The sequence below is a fragment of the Juglans regia genome, chromosome 11 (assembly GCF_001411555.2).
Source record: "Juglans regia cultivar Chandler chromosome 11, Walnut 2.0, whole genome shotgun sequence".
Taxonomy (NCBI): domain Eukaryota; kingdom Viridiplantae; phylum Streptophyta; class Magnoliopsida; order Fagales; family Juglandaceae; genus Juglans; species Juglans regia.
This window is the reverse complement of record NC_049911.1, coordinates 28,509,066-28,520,817: the sequence shown is the minus strand read 5'-3', so window position 1 is coordinate 28,520,817 and position 11,752 is coordinate 28,509,066. Positions and strand designations below refer to the sequence as shown.

The 11,752-nt window shown below is 33.9% G+C and overlaps 1 protein-coding gene across 1 annotated transcript; it reads left to right on the top strand.

Moving 5' to 3' along the window:
• The first annotated feature begins 1,055 nt into the window (after positions 1–1,055).
• LOC108982106 lies at positions 1,056–2,381 on the top strand. Its single transcript, XM_018953395.2, has one exon. The coding sequence runs from the start codon at positions 1,808–1,810 to the stop codon at positions 2,126–2,128; it is 321 nt and encodes a 106-aa protein (XP_018808940.1). The 5' UTR covers positions 1,056–1,807; the 3' UTR covers positions 2,129–2,381.
• Positions 2,382–11,752: the final 9,371 nt, after the last annotated feature.

The following is an 11,752-nucleotide window of genomic DNA, read 5'->3' as shown; positions in this document are numbered from 1 at the left end:
CTAAGCACCAATCGTGGTCTCGTCAGACTTAAGACACGTCACATTCAATGCATATGTCAAAAGGCCCGGCACGCAACGGCGTACCCCCATAGTATGTAGGACGGCTCGACCATGACTTGGCACCCAACACTAGTAGGAAGGTGGCAGCATGTCTGACCTAGCACGGCCTAACACGCCACAATCTCTCTCGATCGCCTAAGTCGTAGACTAACACACTTATGCAACAGAGAATGAGTGGTAGCTGGTCTAAATCAAGTACGACCTGAGGCGCCACGATCTCTCTTGGCAGTAAGGCCTAGATCAGGTATAAATAGCAGTCATCCCTTCTATGAGAAGACTCTCTTGAATCTCTTTACTATTCTTTCTAATTTTTGAATTTTTTTCATCATTAGAAGATTTTTCATTGATTTTGACATCAAAGTGACCACAAATGTCACTTGAACCCTTTATTTCTCTTAATTATAGGTAGCATGAGCTTGGCGATTGCGAAATTGCTCGAACTGTAAAATACCACATCATCAATTACTTATATTAATAACTTGTGAATCGACATGAAAGACACGAAAGTAAGTGAAGTGACTTACCCGTGAATGCTCTCACGATTTGTGGATGTATTGTATTTTCTTTTTCTTTTTTTTTTTTTCTCTAAAGAGTCAACCACTTTTGAACTGAAAAAAAAAATGTGGCGGTGGCCAACAACAACTCTGATTTTAAAAAATTTATTTCAAAAGTACCATTTTTAAGTCATTAAAGATGGTGTTTTTCACCACATGCTTTGGGGGTGATCCAACCGCTTCCCTCGATTTATTTTTATTAGTGGTAAGTCACTCAAAGTATTAAATAATTTTCTTTAAAAATAGAAAATAATTAGATCCAAATATTCTAAGATTTTATTCCTTATCTACGTTTAACCATCCATCCCAACTAAAGTAGGCTTTGCTTAAAGCCTTGAATATGTTTCGATTAAATTTGGACTCCTCAAATATTTTTCGCGCATTATGGTTATGGGTTCCCCTTCAATCTCATTATCGTTAATCAAACACTCGACATTTTTTTAAGGGAAGAAGCTGCTTTAAGCAACAGCGAAGTCCTACCCAGAGTTGCGGGCCGCTATCACTTATAAAAAGGTTTTGTTTTGGTTACAGCTCAATGCTCAACTCTCAATACGTGGCCTGCCCATCAACAAACTAAGAATATTGTAAAACGTGGCTCAGATCCGCGCGTTCATTTGGAATTGGTGCATCGTCAACCGTCCACCCCGTAAAGATTGAAAGCCCGGCGTTTCCAAGAGCCGCCTCCAATAACAAGGTGGCAACTTGATCTGCTTCAAACTGTCCAAGCGTGACAGAAACGACGTCGTTACAGTAGAAGAATGGGAGAAAAAATGTAGGAGACTTTGGACGACAGCACAGCCACGTAGGCAGGATTACAACATAGAGAGGACGTGGCGGTATCTGTTTGGGTTTCCGAAAGTCGGCGGGTGTACGAACATAAGTAGATACCTTTCCACTTTCCCCTTCTGAGAAACCACCCAGAATTTGAAGATAAAAGCTCATTACGCCATTACATCAGACATCGAAACTAGCCCTACTTTCGTAATTTCGACTCCATAATCAAGTCCCCAGACATTCTCCAGACGACGATTCATTAATTCCCCTCTCCGATCCCTCCGTAGATTTGCTTGCTGCTCTCCCCTCTGCTTCACTCTCAAATCCCGAGTCGTTTCCAATTTTTAATCTTCCTTAAATACCCTTCCCTTGGGGCTTCAATAACCATCCATAGAGCTAAAGCGTTAATAGAAACGGAGATGGCGTTGTCTGACTGCGTGGTGGGGAACTTGACGACGATCTATGTGGCCGTGATCGCGGGGATCAAGGTCTATGGGTGTGCCTGTGGCCGGAGCTTCAGTGGTGGTTTTGTGCTGATTGTGTCGACCATCGTGGTGGGCCTCATCTTGATCGGAACGCTGACTTGGGACGTGTCCCGCAAGGCCACGTATGCAGTTTCGCACGAGCACGCCCACGAAATGTGCAAGGGTGGTATATGTTGGCACGGCGTGGCGGTGAAGTCTCCTGCTTCTCAGGTCCGGTTCAGGCTACCGCAGCAAACCCCACACGGCCGTTTGTAAAAACAAGCTTTAAGGAAAAAAGCAAAGAGAAAAGGGTTTCAACACTGTAAGATACATAAGTCTTCTTTTTGGTTGGTGGTGTTTGTTGCTTGAGTTGTTGTCTTTAAATATTAAAAACCACGAGGTGTTTGCTATTTTGATTGAGAGGAAGAGAGTGTACATGTAATAATTACTATCGAATGGAATCAGTTTTGTGCATAAAGTAAAGGCCCCAGTGTGTTTGTTTAGTTGTCCTTGCTGTTTCCTTTGCTTCCATAACGTGTTCGTATACGGAGGAAGGAGATGAATGATTGGAACGTTGGCGGGGGGTGGGGGTGGGAGAGACCGATTGAGCTGACGGTAGGTATTAGCAGCAGCACGTACGATACGATGGAGAACCTAAAAATGGCCAAGCCAACCTCTTGAAATGATAGCCTTGATGTATGCATCGTGCGTAGATCTATAGTTTTATGGTCTGTATTCTATTCTTGGTAATCTTGGTAATGCGTCGAATGGCTTAGATGTCGCGCAATTTCAGTCAAACGGATTTGTCGGGAGGTTTGTCTGAGTTGTTTCGAGATCACTTCTGAATTTTTCTAGTTTTATGGTACCTTTCGGTGTCTCGTTGGAGTTCTATTTTTATGGGTTCAAGAGTTACGAGAATTGAGATGTATGAAAAATACTGGAGACATTATAGGTTTTCCGATCTCTCGTAAATTGAGTTGCCAACTCAAGTGATTGGTGTTATCCAATTCCTTGTTTTTGTTATTAAAGAAAACGAGAAGATAAAAAGGCCTCCATTTCTAAGTGAAAGCCAATTGCGATGGATGAATGGTCCTCAATTACTAGTGAATGTTTTTACTTACAGGTTGCCTGCCTGCCCGCCCGCCCTATGCATGCGGGCAACTAGCCATCCCGGTCCCCTCACCCGCCAGGTTAGGGAGCCTCTTTTCCTCCCTAATACCAGGTCTGTCTTATATGAGTGAGTGGTCTCATCCAACACCCCTCCTTACGGGAAGAAAAAGGACTGGTACGATGAAAGGATGATGAAATATTTCTTGATTTTTAAAAGTAATTAGAGTTGGAAATTCCCCCTAATTTCATAGGCAGCTACATGGCCAGACTTTTCTTATTTATTTTGTCCATTGCCAATCTGGGTAGCATTGTGGAATATGGAGTGTCGGTGCATTACAAAACGACGTAGAGGACGGGGTCAAGAAGAGACAACCTAAGATAAATTTCTTATTTTTATTTTTCCATGAAACGACATTAGTGTCCAAGAAAGAGAATCGAGATTGTGGAAAAATTGACCACCTTGCGAATACGGTAAAGGAAAACACGTTAAGACGAAGGATGAACTGTAGACCATCGATTTACGACACCTAATCAATTAATTATATGTCGATATAATGTATTTTGTCGATTTAGTTTTAAGGAATATGGATGTCCCAATTGAATATTTTATATACATATATATACGTATTGAGTTCCGTCTACATTAAATATTGGAATCTGTCAGACAAATATCTCAATTTAATGGTCCCAAATTCCAATCATATAAAGAATATGAAAACAAAGACTAACTTAAAAAAATATCTCATTCATTTTCATTTTTTAAAGGTTGTTTTTCTTTCTGTATTTAGATAAAATTAACGAAAAATGCCACCCAGTGTCCGTTATGGTACTGCTAGAATAGACCTTGATGTCAATCGTCCGGATGGGCCAGGCCCCATAATTATACCTAGAAAATAGTATGGACCCATTGAAGCATACTTTCACATTTAGACTTCCAATTTTCAACCCATTCTAGATAACCCATTTCCTGTGGGGTTCTAGTATTAAAATAAGATACGGTTCCTTACTTTTCTTTCCTTTTTTCTTTTTCAATAAATAATTCCACTTGAAAGTTAATGAGCTCGTATAACGAATAATAGTTTTTCAATTTTTTTTTTTAATGTTAAATTTTTCATCTACTTGTTTATATGACTTTCTCAACTATTTAAGGCTGATCTAAGTGAGTTCGATTTAAATTTAGATTTATTCTAATATCTAAACACATAATCTTCGTATTACTAAACTCATTTCAATTTAAAACCTCTTTACATGTGGGATTTACAACTTTTTTCAACTCAACATCTCTCTATACATGAGACCCACAACCTTTTCAAACTTCTCCTAAATATACCTAAATTCATCTTAACGTCTAAACTCATCTCTTTTGAGGTTCTTAGGTAGTTATCCTCTCAATGATAACCGCTTATATTCTTCTAGTGGATCAAATCCTCGATTCAATGTTTATTGGGTTAGGGTAGTGTTCGGGCCCATAACATGGTCTAGCAGGTCCCAAAGAGGGAAAGGGTTAGAGCCCTTCCATTTATATATATATATATATATATATATGTATATATGTATATCAGTATATGTACACTAGTAGTGGGGTAACGTGCGGTGCAAGTCACGTTTGCCCTGTTGAGAGAAAAACAAGTTCCTACAAAATATAAATGTGTTCTATATAATCAAAAGAAATTATAACGATAAGCTAAAGAAGGATAATAATGTAATTTCAATTGGAAACTATTAAGCCAAATAGTAATAAGTTTAAACAAATCATAGGTTGAAGCAAGCTTGGGAAATAAAATATGTTTGTTGGGAATTCAAATTATAGTTTCTCGCTTAAACGCCAAAATATGATGGAATTTGTTTTCTTTGTCATTCAGGTGGTGGCTACACAGTTTTGGGGGTTATGCATATAGATATCATCTGGTGTCTTCATCCTCGACATTTATCGAAAGAACATTGAAATGTTTGTGGCACTGCTTCTAGAGTTGATCTAAAAGTTTTGAATACTGTTTCGATGACCATTTCAATTAAGGTATTAGAACGAAATATTTTGAGACCGCTGCCATTTCGAATACCGTTTCGAGATAGTTTATATATAATAAATTAATTAGAGCATTCACATTGGTTTATTCAAATCACTTTTCATCTCTAAATTTAAATAACTTTATCAATAGTTGACCCACATTGAATTAGCCAAATACTTTCCATCTTAAATATTAGCTACAGTAATTTTATCTTTTTCTTCAAAGATGAAAAACACTATTTCATCTCCAAATTCATAGTTTATTATATCTCGTCGCTCTCTCTCGCGTCTCCCTTTCTCTTTCTTCTTCCTCTTCCTTTCCCGCATTTCGTCTTCCCTTCTTCATTCTCTTCGTCCCTCTCTCGCGTCTCTTCCTCTCTGTTCTCTTCATCTTTTTTTTTTTTTCTCTTCCCCTCTTCTTCCCTCTCCCGCGTCTCTTCCTTCTTCCTCTTCTTCTCATTTTTTTTCTCTTATTCCCCTGTTTCTCTTCTTCCCCATTTCTCCTATTCCCCATTTCTCTTCTCCCGCAACCATTCCCCTCGCAACCGTTCTCTCCTGCGACAAAGCTCTCCAGCACAGCACAGCGGCAGCACGGCACTCCCAAGCACACGGTAATCATTCGAAATCCTAACTTTTATTCTAGTCCTGATTTTTCTGAAAGTTGGTTTGATTTTGTTGATGTTTGGGTTTGATTTGAAACCCTAACTTTGATTCTAACCCTGATTTCTCCGGATGTTGGTTTGATTTTGTGAAGTTTGGGTTTGAGTTTGTTGATGTTTGGGTTTGAAGTCGAAGGTCTCGGGTAGTTTTTTCGAACGATTGCCTCTGTTGATACAGATCACTTAAGCTTCTCTGTTTGGGTAGCTTCTTTGTTTGGGTAGTTTCTTCGTGGTTCCTGATTTTGGTCTGTACTGAATTAGTATTTTGGTCTGTACTGATTTTGGGTAGTTTCTTCGGACGTAAAAACTGAACTGAATTAATATTAAAGAATTAGTATTATAAATCACATAATTCAGTTTCTTCGCCTTGATCTTATTATATATTGTCATTTTCCTTTTTTTCTCCAAAAACTATTTATCAAATTATACAAGAAAGATTAATCATGTTTTAGAGGAGATATTAATTAGATATTTGTTAAGATCAAGGCGATAATATACCTTGCTATTATAATATACTTTGATATTTGTTAGATATTTGGAAATAGAGGATGCTATGTTAATGCACCCCAACAAATATCTGAAAGTGAAACAACCGTGGGTTGGAGATATTAATTAGATATTATAGTGACTGTTGTGTGTATGGAGTTCTTCGAGAAAGCATTTCTTAAGGCATAAATGCGTTTATTATGTGTATATTGGCCCCTGATTTATGTCCATATTGGCCCCTTGAGAAAGCATTTCTTAAGGCAGAAATGCTTGTCCATATTGGCCCCTAATTTTTTCTGTGCAGTAATCTACATGGAGGAAACTTACAGTTTCTTGATCTGTGCTCCTAAGCAGTAAAGAATTATTATGTGTACCTTTATGCGTGTGGGGATGAGAGACATAAGTTTGTATTGAGTTAATACGAATCTGAATTCAATGTTTTAGGTTTATGTAAGTTTTGAAACTTTTGTGTGAATACTTTAAGCAGTGTTTATGATTCTAGTCCTGATTTTTTACAATTATACTTGAATCAAGGATGGACACCACATTTGATGAAGATTCCTTCTTTACCACTCTATTGCAAAGTGGTGACCAAGGGAGATCCACAACCGTAATGACTAGTACCCATGATAATGTTGGATTCCAAGCAACACTATTGAAAAGTGAAAAAATGCCACCTAGTAAGAAAACACAACGATGTGTGTCTTTCACCGTAGAGGAGGACAATCTCCTCGTGTCGGCTTGGCTCAATATTAGCATGGATGCTATACGTGGGACAGATAAAAAATATTCTCAAATGTGGGAGAGAATTAGCAATTGTTATAATGAGCATAAAAATACTAGCATGACAAATCGTTCTGGAGGATCATTGACCAATCGATAGTCGGTGATTCAAAAATGCACAAATAAATTTTGTGCTACTGTGGCTCAAGTAGAATCTTTGCATCCAAGTGGTGCGACAGAGCAGGACAAGGTATGAGTTCTAACTAAATTTCATTTTAAATCTTCTTGCTGAAATTCAATTATAACATTCTTGTTACATTCGCATATTTAGATTGAAAGAGCTAAAATCATGTATAGAGAGACTGAGAATGCCACATACAACATGGAACATTGTTGGTGTCTATTGAGACACCAACCAGAATGGCAACAACACGTGTCTATACTGTCTACGAGAAGTAAACCACATGGAAAATGCCATGCTATGGCGGAGTCGACTCCATTAGGAGACGACGCGATAGATGACAACGTAGAGGTCTTTTTGGAGAGACCTCCAGGCAAGAAGGCTAAGAAAGAAAGAGAGAGAAAAAGGAAGGCTGCAGAATCATATGATTTAGAATTTGTTGAGGCCTTAAATTGCATGACAAATGATAGAGCTGTCTTTATGTCTGAAAGAATGCAAGTGGCCAGTAAATTGGATGCTGATAGAGCTCAATTACTTGCGGAGAAAAAGAGGAGAAATGATACGAAGAATAAGAAGATCGATATGGAGATAATGAAAATGGATCTTGCTGGCATGAATGGAATGCAACGAGAGTATTTCTTCAATCTTCAAAAAGAGGTTTTTGAGAAATCCAGGAAGCGATTTTCATCTCCATCTCTATCTTCATCTTTTGAAGATGTGTAGCCTTTTATTGGTGAAACATTTTGGAGTTGTTTTGTATATTGTGGTTGTAGCCCATGATTATTTTGTGGTTTTTTGTTATTTTGGATCACAAATATGGGTGTGATGTTTATAGTTTTATATGTTGATTACCACCCTATTCATTACTCTTATTTTGCACTAGTTGGTGATGATGTTTGTGAGAATTGGCTTGATTGCATTGAAGATCGATGTAATTATTTTGATAATATTGATATTGTGTGATGAAATTTTGTTTATTGGATTATGAAAATGAAAATGAATATGATTGTTAGAGATTATAAGAGGTTATGAAAATAGAATTAATTAAAAAATAAAAATTAATTATAAAAATAAAAAAATAAAAAATAATAATATTTTATTATTATAGAGAATAATATGACTAATCCAATGTAGATTTTAAGTTTTGAATGGTTAGCTAAAAGTGAAAAAGTTACATATTCTTCAAAATTTGAAGAATAAAATAACCAATCCAATGCCAATGCTCTTATGTATGTATAAATTATATTTCAAAATAATATCAATGCAAGTTTTAAAAAATTAAAACACATATCTATAAAACTCAATAATAATTCTAAGTTATCAATCCAACTACTAAAGAAAAACAATTACTTATCTTCATCACAAAAATGAGAGTAGGGATTTGATTTTCAGTCATCGAGAAAATGAGATTAAAAAAAGTTAAGAAAATAACATTTAGATGTGAGGATTGGAGTGAAAATTATAAAAAAGTAAAAAATTTTACATTAATTACAAAAAAATAATTTCGGTCGATACACCGGAATGACTGGTATTGATTGAAACGCATCGGTACAACCGGTTTTGACCCAGTACAAAACACATACATTTATTGTGCTAGTCACTATCCTAGTATGGTAAATACCAGCTGTACCTGCTGGTACGGTACAAAATTTAAAACATTGATTGATCTACATCTGCGCCTAGTCTTTTTGTGGGAACACAATGTTGCAATGTTTTAGACATATGGTACATGTTCCTATATCAAATGAATTTAGAGTTCAAGTATGGTTAATAAAAATCTAGAAGTATATAAATATAGGAAATATAAAGTATGGTAAATAAATATAAATACAGCAGTTTGGTGTTATGAATCCCACCACCCAATACATAAAGAGGAGTAATTTATAATAAAAATTATGAAAGTGAATTTCATGATGTCAATGACTTTTGATTATCCATGACTTCACCGTAAGCTTCCTCACAATAAAAAAAAACATAGAAAATGCACACCACAGATAATTTTTTACACTATTTTTGGCTTAATGTGTTGTTACATGCATCAAAACTTATAAAGAATTATGAATACTGGCTGCATCAAACAAATGGATTGGATCGAAAACATGCATCAAACAAATAGAACCTAAAAATAGAAAATAATATGAAGTTTCTCATGGTTCTGGAAATAAAATTAGCAATGTTCATTTAAAATCCTTCTAGATTGAAAAGATGCATCAAATAATCTGTATGTTCAGTTGAGAAAGACTTGGGGGCAATGAATGGAAGTTGCAGATTTTGTAAAGTATAAACAAAAATATAAATTGAAATATTTATGTTTTTCCTAAATCTTGATATCCAAAAACATGAATATAAATTAAAGAAAATGTTCTGTTACATTAAATGGGAGAGAGTCAAAATATGTGAAGCTATGAAGGCTTTTTCAAATGACCTAATAAATAATATTTCAAATTTTAATTATTAATTATTAAGATAATCCAAAACTCAAAAGTCAAACAATGAAAAAGTAATATATTCTACAACAATTAAATTAATAAGTAGGATTTTTTTAAATACATAACAATTTGATTTTGGCCAAGTTTTAACGGAACCATACTCAACGAATAACAAATATATGTTTTTTGTGTCTATTGGAGGACACATGTTATGATTTAGTTGGTCTAATTCCAAGGCAAGTTAATTTTAAAAGGCTAGAAGTGGAGTTGAATTTTTTTAAATTTTATAGGCTTTAAAATAAATAAATATATATGATATAAATCATCAATTAAATAGAAAATGAAAAATGAAAATTAGGAACACACCACCAATAAGCATAAAAAACAATTTTCTGACCCTTTTAGTAGTATTATAGTTAAGACCTAAATATTTAATCATCAACCAGTTTTAAAATTCAAATATATCACCACTTTAATCCTATGATTTTATATAATATAAATATGATATATCGTTATTTCCCTAAACATATTCACACAACGATATGCATTTTGAGATCACATAATAATGAAACATTTGAACTTCAATTATTAAGATAACTCAAAACAAAAAATTAGAGAACATGGGAAAGTAATAAATTTAAAAACCATTAATTTAAAAAGCATAATTTTTTAAGATAGATAATTACTTCATTTCAACGTACTTTGAATAAGAAGTATACTCAAAGAATAACAAATGTCTTTTATATCTATTGGAGGACATGTGTCATGATCTATTCAATATATAAAGAAAAAGTCTCATCCATCCATATTTCTTAAATTTTATAAGCTTTAAAATAAATAAATAGATATGATATAAATCACCAATTAAATATAGGACAATGTTAGAGCCACCGCTTGGAGCTCCCGTTGGCTCTAGTATGTGTTTTTTAATGTGTATTTTTTAATTTATTTTTTATATAAGTTTTTTAACACTTTTAAATATTTTAAATAATAAAATAAATTTAGAATATCATTAAAAAACAATTCCATCAGAAAGTAAAAAATAAAATCATTAAAAAATACTTCTTTAATCACAAAGTAAAATAAAAAATCATAAAAAAATATTTTTTATTTTATTTTGTAATTAAGGAAATATTGGTTAATAATATTGTGATTTTTTAAAAAAAAAATATTTAAAATTGTTAAAAAAATCTATATAAAAAAAAAACTAAAAAAAATATATGATAGAGCCCAGCGGGAACCCCAGCGGTGGCTCTAGCATTATTCTTAAATATAATCTCTATCAAAACAACATGAATGACTAGAAGAATAAATATGACATTGTCAATATAGAGGAAACATTGAAGGAAAATGAAGATTAAATTCAATGAAGTTGAAAATCTGGAAATATATTGAGGGCATCATAAATATCAACATTTCCAACATAACATTGCGACATAGCCTCAAGTAAGACTCCTTAAAAAACATTTTCAATTCAAATATATGTTTCAATAGGTCAAAACCAATCATTAAAATAGATACATTCAATTTGTTGTCGGTTACCTCGGGGTTATTGGAGGTAGAACAAAGAAGTCCAATCGACTCAACAAACTCAACTGAGCTAAAAAGAATGGGAAATGAAAATTAGAAATGGATTACCAACAAGCATAAAATTTGTATGACCCATTTAGTGGCGCTATATTTGAGACCTAACTGCATAAGCATTAAATAGTTTTATAATTCAAATGTATTATTATTTTCATCCTATCATTTTATATAATATGAAGATTATAGATCATTATTTGGGTAAAAATATTTATGCCATGACATGATTTATGAGATGACCTATTAAATAATCATTCAAATTTCAATTATTAAGATAATCCAAAACTCAAAAGTCAAAATTAATTTGGTTCAGAAACTTTTTTTTTTTTAAACAAATCCACATCATCCGAGTTTTGAGAAAATATAACTGATAAATTTTTTTCAATATTTAAAATATGAATATTAAAACATTTGATTTGGAGACAAAAATACCCTTAGAACAAAAAATAAATAAGAGGTGAATATTTTAGCACCTAGCACATTTCTATTTCTTTTTATATATATAAATTATTGCTAAAATCCGAGTGCCTGCCAAAGCCAAATTCCATCGATCTTTAGCTAAACCCAATAAAGCTTAAGCATTTCATCAACTCCATATACAGTCACAAACAACCTTTTACTACATTCCATAAAAAAATAATAGTGGAAATACTCATAAGGAAGAATAGAAAATATGACTATTTCAGCAACAACACCTGTGCTGCTTCCCTTTGCACCAAT

Excerpts from the sequence above, each read along its gene's own strand:
- LOC108982106 (XM_018953395.2), top strand. The coding sequence starts at position 1,808 with ATGGCGTTGTCTGACTGCGTGGTGGGGAACTTGACGACGATCTATGTG.